The sequence below is a fragment of the Phallusia mammillata genome, chromosome 4 (genome assembly GCF_965637545.1).
Source record: "Phallusia mammillata chromosome 4, kaPhaMamm4.hap1.1, whole genome shotgun sequence".
Lineage (NCBI taxonomy): Eukaryota > Metazoa > Chordata > Ascidiacea > Phlebobranchia > Ascidiidae > Phallusia > Phallusia mammillata.
Window position 1 is genome coordinate 30,435,592 of NC_137255.1, and position 15,571 is coordinate 30,451,162.

Here is a 15,571-nt window from a genome sequence, read left to right on the forward strand (position 1 = left end):
TTTCGATTGTTGTCACGAATAATTTGCATTGATAAATTTATTTTAACGTTTTTCCTTTCACTTCTTGTTTTTCCGTTTTTGTTTTCTTGTGTTACATTTTCATACTTAATACTTTTTTGCATTTTAACAGCGCCGGTAAAAATTGTCGAACGCATCCCCGCTTTAGTGATTTCCCGTGGCGCGTCGTGATTGGCTACTTTGCTAGAGGCGTGTGACGTAGTTTTCCCCTCTGCTTTGTAAACCGGTTCTCTCCTGGTCCCGGTAAAGTGTGCGTGATTTTTGGTGATTGGACAGTACTTTTCAAAGGTTTGATTTATTATAATTTATATTGTTTAGTCAAATCACCATTGTAACTTTGTTTTAGCGACAAGCCGTTAGTGCGAGGTCTTGGACCGTTTTACGAATTAGGGAGGTAGTCTCGGTTATTAGAATACAATCGGGATAGTTGGGAAGGTTTAGCGTTAAAGAACTCGCACCCAAACAACTTTCTCAGAAATTCGAGGTTATCAAAATAATTCCGTAACAGTTTGACTGTTTTATGATTGTAAACATGATTATTTCCCAGATATGTTGTTGGTAAACGTTGAAGTTCCACAGTTTTGCCTTGAACTTAATAGCTTATATTTTGTCTAAGGTTGTTTACAGTTGAAACCCTGTTTGGTGTGACAATCTCACCCTGGTATTGACCGAGTTAGGTTCTGTGATATCGACATAATTGTAAATAGGGCTGCCTAAACAAACTACTTCAACTTTAAAAGTGAGGGAACAATATAAAAAACGGAACGTGCGTTGTCATGAAAATGTAACAATTAGGTTTGCTTACAAATCGACACTATAAAAAGATATATTGGCTTTTGTTGAACTTTTTTTTGTTGAAACAACATTTTTTTCAGCAACTAATTTAACACACACTTCACAATAACACAGTATTACCGGTTTCGCTCTGTGTTGAATCACGTAGAAAAGATTCTCGTAGTCAACTGGGAGGAGAGATGAATCACGAAGGTAGAGCTCATCAGGAAATAGGGAGGCCACAGTCGAAGAAATCTCCGGATCATTTGAATCATGAGCCCAGCTGCAAACTTGCAGGATGTCTTTGTTACCGCTGAGCTTCGGCTTAGAAGCAAAATTAAATATAACAATTTTAAATTAAATATAAACAATTTATGGAGTTTCCCTTCATTAGGTTATGCTTCGATTTTTGAATAGTTTTGTTTAGTCCATTTATTTGCGCACTTTACAAATTTTACTGCATTTGTTCTTGCTCTTTGTGTATATCGAACTTAACACTTTTATTTGGACAATTTCATTTCAATGTATTTACTACGCCTTTTTTGTTTATATTTAACCTTATATTTACAAGATATTTTACTTCTCAGCCTGCAACGACACCACTATATACCGAAACATGTAACCATTAACTTCAGCGTAATGCAAAAGTAATTAAAGTTTCGACGGGACATACGTGGTCGGTAATGATTGGACGTTAGTCATGTGACGTTTCATTGAATTTCCTTCAATAAAGATGTTGTGATTTTACTGTTCTATGGTTGTAAACGTGGTGAGTGTCGCAGTTGTGAAGATTGTTGACGTTGAAGTTACAGTTGTGCCCTAATTTTAATGGTTTGGATTTTGTCTAAGGCAGTGGCGGCTCGTGCCTAAAATTTGTGGGGGTGCTGCTCCAAAGTTTAGCATTTAATGAACATATGTAAGTCGGCAATATATCGAAAACCTACATTTTTAGTTTTCTAGCCATTGAATGGTGCAGAAAAACAAGCAATACAAATCTTAATTTGCAACTCCATTGTGACGTAATTTTGTTACGCAATAATGCACCCGAGTGTAAACAGCAGACGGCATCATTTGTGTATTTTGTTGACTTGCACAGCGACGGGCCAAACAAAATAACATGCAGTAATAACGTGAAAAACAAAAACACACGTTGCACAGACTCGAAATGAAGCGGTTGTAAATACCGTAAAACACAACAGGAATATAGAAATAAAAGGTAGTAAAAAATAGTATGAGTCGAAAACGGTCGAAGTATTTCAGTTAGACAACATTAAAAAAAAATATCGTGTTTCATATAAGTAAATTTAGGCACAGTCAGCGTTTTCAACATATTCTATGACACTTCACAGATTATTGTCACACAAAAAACTAGCAATACAGCTTTTTATTGGTATCACAACTGACAAATTTAACAACCACATTACATTTGTTTCCGAACTTGTTCATTTAAACATGTTTTCTTTGAATTTTTGTGTACAGATTATTAATTGTCTTTTAGATTTTGTCTTTTATCTTTTTTCTTAATTGCTATAATTGCTGCTTGCTGGCAAATAGCTTATAATTTCTTTTTTAAGTGCAAAACTTCTTCAAGCTTTAAAATTTGCAACACTCGCACTTAAATTTAAACCATATTATTAAATCTTGTGCTACCTATTTACAACCAAAATAAATCATAAAGGTATAGTTTGGGCATGATGATTGATAGCTTCTTCCTTAATTCCAAATGACAACTAAAAAACTATTTTTCTATTTAGTACTAGCACTGCAAGTGCAAGTCTTTTGGAAATAATGGTGTTCCTCAGAAAAGTTTGCATCTTTTTCAGTGTTTAAAAAGAGTCGCTTTTGAAGGTCTCAAGGAAACAGCAAAAAAGATTTTTCATCCTAGTAATTTAACTTGTCAAAACATCATCTCCAGATTAATTATTTTCAAAGTAATCATGAACATCAGATCTACAGAAACATACCAATTTGAGTAACTAGCTTTTCTCTGTCAACAATAGGATGTGCTTGCGGAGTTACTACTATCTTGTTTGTAGAATGTTCACTCTTACGAAACACTTCCTGTGAAGGAATTTAGCAGCTACGGTTTAGAGTCTAAACTTTAGACAAACAGTACATGTCCATTATATCAATACACATGATTGCACTTGGTTGCAAATACTGTCCACATAGTGTGTTAATAAATTGTCTTCAATCAGGTATTTCAAAATTCCTGTTGCTTCTGCAATTGTTTGTTCTGCATTTAATATTGCCTGAATTTCAGTGAGGCATTTTACTTCACAGTCACACATTTATTTTTTCTTTAGTAGCATTTCTTGTTGTTGCTTATTCCTGCATGACATTGGAGTATAGCAGATGTTTTGTCCCATACTTTCACAAAACCTTTTACTTCAGTTATTTATTATAAGGGTTAATTGTGACTTTTCAAGGTGTTAGATGACTTTTTTTCTTTTCCAAGGTGTTAGATACGCTTAGTTAATTCATTGATAACTGTAAAAACTGAAACCCACTTACAGTCATCTAACTTACTGTCAAAGTCATGACAAACAGTCAAACAATAAATTTAATGATAACAAAATAATTCTTTAACTGCACTCACTGTCAAACTTAAACATACAGTACACGGGTATGGCTTTGAAGTTCACTGACGCGAAGCAGACAACACAACTAGCGCTACGTCACGGAAGGTGCTCCGCGAGCCACAGCCCCCTGTCGCCTATTTTGCCCGGCATGTAGTTTTCCAAGTGCGCATGCGCACAACTGAAAAAGTCATGAAACGGCACGGACTGGAGCTGCAGCTCCACCATAGATAACATAAAAAATTTTTGACAGTTATCCGTAATATTGGAATATTATTTAGGAATATCATTAATATCATATTAAGTAAAATATCTAGGGGGCGCTGCAGCTCAGCAGCCCCCTCGCACGAACCGCCCCTGGTCTAAGGTTGTTTACAGTTTAAACCCTGTTTGTTGTGACCATGCCACGCGGGTACTGACCGAGTAGGGTTCTCCACATAATTGTGAACAGGTCTGACTGAAAGTAACACTTTAATTTTGAAAATTAGAGAACAGAAACAACAGCAAATAGGTTTGCTTACAAATCAACGTGATAGAAACATGTAGATAAAGTGTTTTTTTTGTAGAATAACTTTATATTTTTATCAGTAACTACTACGCACACTTCACAATAACACAGTATTACCGGTTTCGCTCTGTGTTGAATCACGAACAAAAGACTTTCGTAGTCAACTGGTAGGAGAGATGAACCACCAAAGTCGAGCTGATCAGGAAGTAGGGAGGCCACAGATGAAGCAATCTCCGGATCATTCGACTCATGAGCCCAACTGCAAACTTGCAGGATTTCTTCTTCACTGCTGAGCTTCAGCTTTGACTGGATGAATTTTAGAAGCAAAGATTTCTTTTGCTTCCAATCTTCGCCGGAACTTTCAGGAACAAGTGGCTCGAGTTGATCGAAAACCGAAGGATCGCAAATCCCGAAAACAAACTTGGAAACAACTTCCCATCGGTCGTCTGAAAGTTGTTCGAGGACTTTCTCAAACTCGTCAAGGGACATGATCATCATTAGGTAGAAACCAGCAAAAAACTCTTGCCAGATGAGATGAGAGAAATATCGAACTTTGTGACCATCCAATATCGTCAGCTTCAGATTTCCGTGCTTTGTGACTGACGTGTTTGTAAATGCACCGGCTGTGGATTCCTTGATGCCCGCCTTTTCAAATGCTTTTAACTTGAATACGATTTCCATCTTCAGAAATGCATCATATGCCAATTTCGCCAGTTTGTCCAACTCACCTTCTTGACCCCTTAAATGATTGGTTTTGAGATATTGGCCACAAGTGAAAGCAAGGACTCGAGTGAGTGAAACAAACTTAACATCTCCATCGTAATTCATCAAATAGACAAGAGTCAATATAAAATTGACAGGAACATAGCAGTAAGCAAATACATTGCGGTTTTGCTCTAGCTTTTGCTGTACATCTTCGTATCTGTCTTCACATATCTGACGTCCAAGTTCATCTTGTGAAGTTGGGGTCAATCCAAGTATTTGAACAATAAACCTTGGTCGGTATGTATGATGGAGCTTGTATAGTTGAGTTGGTCGTGACGTAAAAATCTTTCGAGCACGTGGAAGCAAGTTTCCGCCCGCCAAATGTTTCAGGTAGTTTTTCGCTTTGGACTTTGAACGTAATAGGGGTTGAGGAACTGATTTCGAAAATGATTTAATGGCTGCCTCGTCGAAACCGTCTAAAATCATCACGACATTTGGATCATGGCAAATGGCATTGAGAATGACTTTTTCTTGCTCCGGGGAATAATCTTTTTCAATAGACATACTGGAAAGAAGGAACTCAAGAAGTGTCATCTTCTTTTCAAAATTGATGTGCCTGATCACAATGTAGAAGAAGAAGGAAGTCTCACCTAACAACTCTCCCCTTAAACCTTGCATGGCCCACTTTTTGGCTGTGGTCGTCTTTCCTATTCCAGCTTGTCCAACCACGCCGACCACGTTCCCATGTTTTTCAATGTAATCGTGTTTTGCTTTAACATTATCCTTTTTGAATTTCCATTCCGCTTCTCGTTGTGCTGTTTCTTTTGCGCGATTAAACATTTCTTCACCAGTGATGTCACTTTGTGGTATCTTGTAAAGTTCCTTTTTACGTCGATAATGTCCTTCTGCTTGAAACTCGTTGTCAATTTGCTGTGGTTTGCTGACTATGGCAAGGTTGACAGTTGGTATTGGTCGGTTGGCAAAATCTGCAAGTGACGATTCTTCACTGGCGATTTCTTCCACTCTTTGTTTGAGCAACGACATTAATGCTGTAGAAGATTGAACATATTCATGTTTTCTGTGGAGCTCCGTTGATGTTGAAGGTTGCTGTTCAGCATACCGCTGCCTTTGTGCTGAGGATAAAGATGTAGAGGGAAGTTTGGGTGAAGTTTCTTCATATAAGCTGTGTTGAGCAGGCAACTGGGACGAGAATTGAAGTTGCTCGGATGAGGGAGGTGTCGCAGGAAGTTTGGGTAAAGTTTCTTCATCAAAATAGTGTGTGACAGGCAACTGAGATAAACAGTGAGCTTGTTCAGGTGATTGATACACTGTCACGAGTGTGACGTGTTTATGGACTGGAGCGTTGTAAACTGATCCAGTTGTGTGAATGTTTGTGTCTCCAATCTGAGGTGCTTGTTCGCTTTCCTGCAAATAAAGAATTGAAGAAGAATACAGTATGATTTTGCATAATACTTACCAAGTTGAAAACCAAACTTTTGTTCAGTAAATCAACCGGCAAAGGATGGCTTGAGCTTGGTTGAGGTAGCAAAGCCCTTGATTCTTCCGTTGCGCTGTGCTGAGGTACAACGTCACCCTGTCTTTGGAGTGTGTTTGATTGGGGATCAGCATCATCTAGTTGTTGGATCAAGCGAGGTTGGGGTCCAACATAACCCGGATCGTCCATTGTAAAGAACTAGGTTGTTTTTCAGGTAATTATTACAAGGTTTGCGTTGGCATTCTGCTTGTTTTAAGTAACAAGTCGTGTTATTTGTTCCACGTCACAAGTTTACTTCTCATCACAAATTGTCAGTTTTACTGATGCTTTTCCCGAAGAATTGCTTGAGAATTTACCAAACAATTTATCAAAGCAACATCAGTCGTTAAAACGCAGCACGCTTATAGTTAAAGTTAAAATGTTGAGGTTACAACAATGCTGACCTAAACACCTACACAAAGAGAGTAAAGTTACAAAAACGAGGTACAAAAAGTAATCAAATCATTGAGGCTCTAATACAGGGGCGGAAACTTCTTCAGTCGGCGAGCCTGATATGGGAAAATGAAGTACTTGGCTGGCCGGATTCCTGAATCGATACATTAATCGTGTGTTTATCCAATGATTTAACACGGATTTTTGACCACCTAAAGTCCAAACAATCTAACTGATATAACATAAAATTATTCACCACAGCAAATTTAATGCCACAGATTTAGATACTGCTGAAACCCTAACTAGGCTACACGTGTGGAAACAAAGGAAACCGTGAAAGCAGGTCACACGTAAGGTTGGCAGTTATGTCGTAACAATGGACTTATGGTGCAATGGTAACAGCGGCGGGAAAGCTTTTTGCTATTGTGGAGCATCCGTTACAACTATAATTTGACGCAGTAAGCAAAGTAGTGGGGGATTGGAACAGACTGTGGCCGCGGGCCACATTATCATGTAAGACCTGAAACTGTCTGCGGGCCGCTCAAAATCCCGTCGCGGGCCGGATCTGGCCCGCGGGCACGAACCTTTATCAAAATGCAAATGTGCAGAGTTGTGTAACATTTGAGGCACTAAAAACACAATTGTCAATAACTGACTGATTTTCATTTTAAGGCAATAAAACGATCTAAACCAGTGGTCATCTTAACACCCCGCCTAGTTGGATACTATTTGGCCCTGAAAGAAAAAAAAACATGGAGGGAAAAGTACTAAATGCTCAAACGAAACATAGTACACATCAAGACAGTGAAAGGGTAGACGCGGGCTTGTGCTTCCCGACTAAGCGGAGATGACACAAAATGGCGATTTAACAAACCCGGCAATAAACAAAACTAAGGACAAATGACGTACACAAAAAGTAAGTCTACAAGTCTCAACCGGGTTCGTATAATCAACTGGACACAACAAGAAAGAAAACTGAAAGAAAACGTAACCATTTTCTTATAAAAAGCACGACTATATACATTGGCGAGGTTAATAGTGGAAGTTTAAGTTTGTTGGTTGTTTTACTCAAAAAACTGTCTACGATTGGTTACCGGACTATCCAATCATGACGAGGGAAACAAACCAACACAGTTAGGCGCAATCAAACAACATAATCGTGATTTATGGGCATATTATCCACATTAGGGGTCTAATTGGCTGACAATAGTAGCCAATGAGCATGGTTTATATAGATAAATCATACAAGGGAAAAGGGATGAAAAGGACGATGTCTTATCTACTTTCGAAATGGGATAAAAATAAACACAGAATACGCGCTGAGAGAAATTACATCAGTACGTGTTGTTCAAATTAAGTTTGGAGTCTGGGTGTACCAGGTTACCACAGCACCAGCAAAATTCGCTATATGCTTCCCCAAAGCATGAATTTCTTCACATACTTCAAAGCGCTTAAAGTAGCTTGCGCATTTTGGGCAAAAGCATCGCTAATATCAGGCGGAACATGTACATCTGCGCCACAATTACATGGCACAGCATGGTTGATGCTAAATTTATATCGTTTTTTTGTGCCACCGCTTGATGACGATAAGGAATGGACGAGTGGACCTTCCTAAGGAAGGCCTCTACTTCTTCCACCGTACTACTTGTGCTAACACCTGTAGACTTTGTGATAACCTTCTTTGATGAAGTCCGAGTCGGTTAAAGAAGATTCGACTGTTCTGGTGTGTTTTCTCCTTCATTGGTTCTTTGGCGAGGGTGCCCGAGGCCCGGCCCTCAGGATGTTAGATGTCGTTAACTGGCGGGTCTACTTGATCTGTTTCACGTACATTGGTGTCATCTCCGTCCGAGGTGGGTAGCTTAAAATCTCGGCCCACTTCGTTGTTAATAAGCGGGATCGGGCTCTCCGAGATCCAGTCATTTTTTAAAGGGCTTTCTTCATTGTCTCGCTGTACGGGGTCGGCAACCTACCGGTAGTCTAGTCCATGCACGAAGTGGTCTCTTCAACGAGATCCAAACAAGCATTAGGTACAACCAAACCGTCAGCTTGTGTTTTCTGAGCTGTTGTTACCTCAGTAATCGGAGTCGCGTTCGTTCTCACAACGGGTTCTGAACATGTCACATGTGTCTCTCATGTGTCCGAATGCGCTACAAACAAAACATTGCGGGGATTGCCCCCTCGTATTTTACATAAAAGGAGAAGTCTCCGATTCTAAATTTAGGGTCGTTAGGTAGGTTCCTCAGTTCGGAGATCTTAACTCAATGGACCGCTTGGCGACTTGGACGCCCCAGCTGACCTTATGCTTCTTAGCTTTCTTGATTGTGCCGTGCCTCCCACCGAAGTAGTTTGGTAGTAAAGCGGGATAAAGGAAAAGGTGAATTAACGTCCTGGAGTCAACTTTCTGGTGAGCCAACTAATGTTTGTCGGGAGTCAACAAGCTTCTGAAGGAGGGTGGGATCCACAATAGGATGTTTTTTATATCCGTCTACCTCCACTCATATGGGGCTACCGGTTATAGTACAGATGCTTACCTGACGAAAATATCCAATACTGATGCAGTAAAGTATCGAAATCATGTACAAATGTTTTCCATTCACGGAAACAAACATGTTGATAAACTCAATTAATTCTATTTTATGACAATGACTCTAGATTGTAGTATCAGGGTTGCATCTACCAAACATCTGCCGTCAAATCAAAATGCAAAATGTTTAAATAGGCCCCCGAGATCGTAACGCTTCCATTAAACCCGTGCAATATCTGGTTTTAACAATAACTTACCAATCGCTTTGCAAAAAAAGTCCTGCAATTAAGCCAAAGTTCTTGTTACATTTAAACTTAATTAAACTAAAATCATGCCTGGAAAAAGTAAAAAGCAACAGTTAAAAAATTTAACTGGAAAGTAACTTTCCTATACATTTCCATTTAATATTCTATATCTTATTTAACGATACTCATCATTGGAATTTCTGGGGAAAATTTTTGGCGAAAACCTTTGTGGGAAATAGTGACAGTATGGTTCGAATCATTTTAGATTCAATACGACAAATTATCAGAAAGCACCATCCCAAATAGGTTTGTCCATATTTTTGTCCATAGTTGTTGTAATGTTCTAGTATAAAATACTTGGTTCTGGTTCTCAGCATTCGAGTGCCTCGTTCCCGGCTCGTGTCTCACTTTCATGCCGTTACCCGCAAGGTATCCCACCAGAGCAAATATTGACCGTAACGTTCTCAACGTCATCGAGTCATAGTGTCTGCACAAAAATATAAGTTAAGTAACATCATTGCGTTTTAGCATGTGTGCTATCACTATCTAAAGCATGTTTAAATTCAGATGAGCATTTACCAGCGCGACGGTTAACGAAAAAAGAAATTTCCAACTCTTTGCTCTGCGTGACTCTTACAATATATAATTTCGTTCGGTTAGCTTTGCAGGCAAAAAGAACATACATTAGAATGAAGAAAGTTGATTACACCTTCAATGTGATGGATGGATGGTTTTGTTTACTTAACCTTTTATTGTGAATCTATCACTTAGCCATAAACTTAAAAGAGAGGATTTTAATTTATTATTATTTGTGTTTGTGGCGTCATTACAATTCTAAATTCTTAAAGAACACCAATGGGATGTTGCCAACAACGACGCGAAGAAGTAGGCCCTTGCCAATCACGCGGTATTACAAGTTCACAGTATTGATTTCAATGCGGCGTCTGTTGTGGCGCGGGAGCCTGACTACGAGAAAAGACTAGTCATGGAATATTCACCAACGGGGCAACACAATCAACATCAAGACAGAGGTGATGCTTTCAGCGTGCTACGCGCACGTGCTTAAAGATTAGAGACGCAATCATTCGTTATCGCGCAGTGTTTTCGCTGTGTTGTAACGTGCCTGCGTTCAATTCCTTTTCCCTTTGTTTATCGCGCACTGTACTACGCGCATTCAGTGATGTTTTTTTTTTATGTTCCTTGATTAAGGCGACCTGTTTCGGACGTCTAAACGTCGGAATAAAAATCACAGTTGCAAGAAGAGGTCTACAAACTGGAATTTGTGAAATCACCGATAAAAATGTTTCGAAATATAACCTGTCCGCAAAGCCTAAAGTGGGTCAAAAACATTAGTTTAAAATACGGAATCTAGTCTACCACAAAGCAGCAAAATGTTATTTTTATATGTTACCCAAGATGACTTCATTATGTGAAGTGAAGTCATCTTGTAATGACGTAAAACATTTTAGGTCCGTATGCAATGTTGTGCAAATAATGTGACCACAAATACAACCTCCAGTTTCAAACAACAATTGTTAGTGTGACATGTTTGCGTTGAAAAACACGAATTTATTTTACTCTAAAAGACACCCGATCCGTCTATTTTCAGGCGCTTAAAACTGTCGAATTCTGGAGAATCCCGGGCCTTTATGCTGTCGTATTATATTCCGTGTTATGGATTCTGTGCTATGGTTATTACGAACAGCTTAGGGGGTTACCCTATGTGTTGTTTTCGTCGGTTGTGGCTGTTTGTTGACAAATTAAATCAGCTGAACTGAACCTTACGTTGCGGTAGAAAGTTGGAATTTAGAACACTGGCTTCAATTTATGGAGTTTTTTCCTAAAAAGTGGCGGTAAGTTTAACTTATTTAAGTATTTTGTAAAAAATAGCAAACCATTTTAATATAGGAGAGACATAGGCCTTTCACATATTTGTCTGACCTTTAGGACATTAACTGGGTTCACACACAGGCAGTAGATTTTGACTGAGGCAGCATAATTTTAGGAGTTTGTCAGCCTTGAAAGTGACAAGCATCTGTGCCCCTGCAAGGTTCTCGTGTGTATTTGATTTGGACAAAAACATCAAGGTGTTGGAATTTTTTACTCACATAGGCAAAACTTCCATTGATTATAATCAATGCAGCTACACAGATGGTATATTTTTGATTAAAGAAAGGTCCTAATTGTTTCAGAAAAAATGCAACCCGGACAAATCTGGAAATGTTTGGGCAGGTGGTGAAAATTTGAATGTTGAAACCTGTACAGGACAAATGACAGAGAGTCAGATTTGGTGAACCACAGATGATTGTGTGAGTAAACAGTTGATGTAAAGAACTTAAGGCAGATTAATGTAGCATTTATGACTTTGATATTTGGTATAGAAGTTTTTTACACACCTTAGAAACTATTACCTGAAAGACTAAGGTAGCATGCCTAGTTTTAATGACTGATTTCATTTGGTTTCCTTCAGCGCTTATATTAATGACTGGTAAAAGCACTAAAATTGGTTGAAAATATATACTGTATGTTTTGTTTAGTTAGTAGTGAGTTGAAACTTATTATTATATTGTGCAATTGCAGTTGAAGCTATGGGTGAATCCTCCAAAACACCATACAAACTCATCTTATGGTTTGCCACTTGGGTGTCATTTGACAACAATTGCAGTGTTGGATTTCCCAACTAAAAACAATTTAAAGCATGGTTTTTGGGTTTAAAAGAAGCAAATGACAGACCATGTAGATATGTATACAATGAGTACAAAATAGCCTGCATTGTTTACTATAAATAACTGTGTTTGTTTAAGTTAATATTGCACCATTGATACTGAGAAAGATCTACTTTCAAAGTTAGATCAGATATCTTCAATTGTTAACAACATTTTTGGTGCAAAATTGTGCAGATAGTTTACAGGGCAAGGCAAGAAGATTTTACCCTTAAAATCTGGAAAAGTTAGATGCAAGGGAAGGATATGTGTACTATTTGAAACTTTAACCTTTACATGGCTATAGATTGCATGCAATCTACTTTCTGTATTTCACATACAGCACATTACCCAAGATATGACCAAAGGTTCAACATAATAAGCAAATCTATCTATTCCAATTGTTGTGTGATATTTAGTTTGATATATATGTCCCACTCTAGTTGTTAATTTGTGTTGCTTTTTGTTCTTATTTTAATGCAAATTGTATTGTTGTTGTTGTTTTTGTTACACTGCGTTTTTAGTGTACATTTTTTGTCCACATTTAATACTGAATAAAAATCCATAAGCACTTCCAAATGTTGAACCAGAATTATTTCACTGGGTGTGAGGTATTTTACTGCATTATTACTGAGATACAGTTGTGGCGCTTTTCATTCTGAGTTTATTCAAAAGGTACAAAGCTAAGCTGCACGGAATTGGATCAATGGCTTGAATAAAGAATGTATAATCCGTGTTTCATTTCTGTTGACTTTTTGAGGAAAGTTTACTCCAGAAAAACAACAGGCGCAATGGGTTACCCTGGTAGAAATAGTAAATTTATAGTCAAGAGATAGGGGACAATTCAGGGAGCTTGCTTAAGTTGCTTAAAAAGAAAGCATATCAACGTCCTGTTGTTTCAGCTTTTGTTAAAAAACTTAATCACGTCACGATCCTTGACCCTTTAGTTTAAAACTTTGTGTTGTAAGCAAGCTTTATTGCGTCACTATCTATTGTTTTATATCAATTAGAAAACAATGACTATTCTTTAGTGCTAAACGATACAAGGATTTACCTATTTCAGGTTTTTTTTACATACCTTGGAAGAAATTGAGCATACGAAAGTTGTGTGTCCAATACAACTAATTCAACATTAAGTTTCGCTTATTCTATAAAAAGCAAAAAACATACAATTTATAGTTTGTTTTTGTCTTCGGTAGCTTAAGACGATGTAGCAGTTTCTTGAGTATCACATGACTACCGGTATGCATAAGGTCGCTAAAAGATTAAACGAACCTTTGGTCTTCAAATCTCACTTAACAAATGCCGACATGTCCAAAGAAACATAAAATAGTTTAAAGGCTGTTTAAAACTTTTTGTGTGAAACTGGCGTTCGTGCTCCAAGTCGTAAAATATAATAGCCTGGGAAAACTAGCAATATCAGTCACTAGGGACTATTGAAAAGGCTCGTTTGCAAACCGTTTGGCCTATGGAAACCTTAAGATTTTGTCTCAAGCCGTTTGTGTTTAATGGCTGACAGTCTTAATCACTGTGCGACATTATTGTATGGTGTGGCGGTCATGCCCTTCGCGGCAAGATGATGTGCGCGTCTTATTTTCGTTTTGCTCATGGCAACAAGCTGAAACTTTGCAAGCTGCTACAGTTTACAATTCCACGTTGCCCTGCGAAAATCGTTTGCGTTTGCCTTAAACCGTTTGTCATCTGGAGCCTGTAGTGTATAGGCTACATTGGTCGACCGCGCAAAAAAAATCATTTTTAAAAGCGGGCATGCCCTGCGTTCGCTTATGATACACGCCTCTCATTTTCAATGTTATGATTAGATTTAAACGATATTTTGTATGCCTTTGCTGGATGTATTTTAAAGTTGACCTGTGAAAACCGTTTGCGTTTACCTCAAACCGTTTGTCATCTGGAGCCTATATAGTCTACATTGGTCGACTTCGCAAAAAAATCATTTTTAAAGCGGTCATGCCCTGCGTTCGCTTATGATGGACGCCTCTCATTTTCGAGGTTATATTTAGATTTAAACGATATTCTGTATGCCTTTGCAGGGTGTATTTTAGAGTTGACCTGTGAAAACCGTTTGCGTTTACCTTAATCCGTTTAGCGCCTGTGTAGTCTATCTGGGTCGAGCGCGCAAAAAAAATCATTTTTTAAAGCGGTTACGCCATGCCATGTAATATATGATGTACGGTTCTCATTTTCGATGTTATGATCAGATTTTAACAATATTTTGCAAGCGTTTACTGAATGTATTTTGGGGTTGACGTTTGAAAACGGTTTGCATATACCTCAAACCATTAGTGGTCTAAGACACGTTAAAGCCTGTACTAATGAAAATGATGAAACACCAAATGCACAATGAGGACAGCACTTTTTTAATGGAAAAAATGTAGCAGCTCATAAACCCAATTCCCACACTACAACATTTTCAACTTGAGCCCATATAGTTATATGAAACCAGAAATAAATGTAAAGAGAATAATTAATTAGATTCACAGCATTTAGTTGATTGGTCAGGTAAAAACCTGCATTTACCAATAGTGCATACTGAACAAGGATCTTTAAGTGAACAGACTAAAATAATAAAAATGTAATTCTGAAAATGTAATGATTTGCTGAATAACGCAAACGGTTTTCAAAGGTCAACTTCAAAATACATCTAGCAAAGGCATAAAAAACATCGTTTATATCTAAACACAACCTCAAATGAGAGGCGTGCATCATAAGCCAACGCAGGGCATATCCGCTTTAAAAATGACTTGTTTGCGCGGTCGACCAATGTAGACTATATTAGCTCCAGTTTTTTAAACGGTTTAAGATAAACACAAACGGTTTTCACAGGTCAACTCTAAAATACATCCAGTAAAGGCATACAAAATATCGTTTGAATCTAATCATAACATTGAAAATGAGGGGCGTGTATCATAAGCGAACGCAGGGCATGCCCGCTTTAAAAATGATTTTTTTTTGCGCGGTCGACCAATGAAGGCTATACGGACTCCAGATGACAAACAGTTTAAGGTAAACGCAAACGGTTTTCACAGGTCAACTCTAAAATACATCCAGTAAAGGCATACAAAATATCGTTTGAATCTGATCATAACATTGAAAATGAGAGGCGTGTATCATAAGCGAACGGAGGGCATGCCCGCTTTAAAAATGATTTTTTTGCGCGGTCGACCAATGTATAGGCTATACAGACTGCAGATGACAAACGGTTTAAGGTAAACGCAAACGGTTTTCACAGGTCAACTCTAAAATACATCCAGTAAAGGCATACAAAATATCGTTTGAATCTAATCATAACATTGAAAATGAGAGACGTGTATCATAAGCGAACGCAGGTCATGACCGCTTTAAAAATGACTTGTTTGCGCGGTCGACCAATGTAGCCTATACAGACTCCAGATGACAAACGGTTTAAGGTAAACGCAAACGGTTTTAACAGGTCAACTCTAAAATTCATCCAGCAAAGGCATACAAAATATCGTTCGAATCTGATCATAACATTGAAAATGAGAGGCGTGCATCATAAGCGAACGCAGGGCATAACCGCTTTAAAAATGATTTTTTTGCGCGGTCGACC

General features: G+C 38.2%; 2 protein-coding genes and 1 long non-coding RNA gene across 3 annotated transcripts in view; 1 reads left to right on the forward strand and 2 right to left on the reverse strand.

The window, feature by feature from the left end:
- LOC145224835 (NACHT, LRR and PYD domains-containing protein 3-like) overlaps positions 1–6,423 on the reverse strand; it is a 32,393-nt gene extending 25,970 nt beyond the window's left edge. Inside the window, exons 1-3 of the mRNA XM_080091423.1 lie at positions 6,062–6,423; positions 3,997–6,009; positions 934–1,116 (exon numbers count right to left, since the gene is read on the reverse strand). Of these exons, the coding sequence (XP_079947549.1) occupies positions 934–1,116; positions 3,997–6,009; positions 6,062–6,268 (2,403 nt within the window). The 5' untranslated portion in view covers positions 6,269–6,423. The remainder of the gene's footprint in view (positions 1–933; positions 1,117–3,996; positions 6,010–6,061) is intronic.
- LOC145222983 (vacuolar protein sorting-associated protein 33B-like) overlaps positions 1–15,571 on the reverse strand; it is a 148,557-nt gene that overhangs the window by 39,412 nt on the left and 93,574 nt on the right. The window lies entirely within an intron of this gene.
- Positions 11,140–12,718, forward strand: LOC145223986 (uncharacterized). The gene is made up of 2 exons (XR_013859535.1): positions 11,140–11,589; positions 12,192–12,718. It is a non-coding gene; the product is annotated as an uncharacterized LOC145223986 (long non-coding RNA).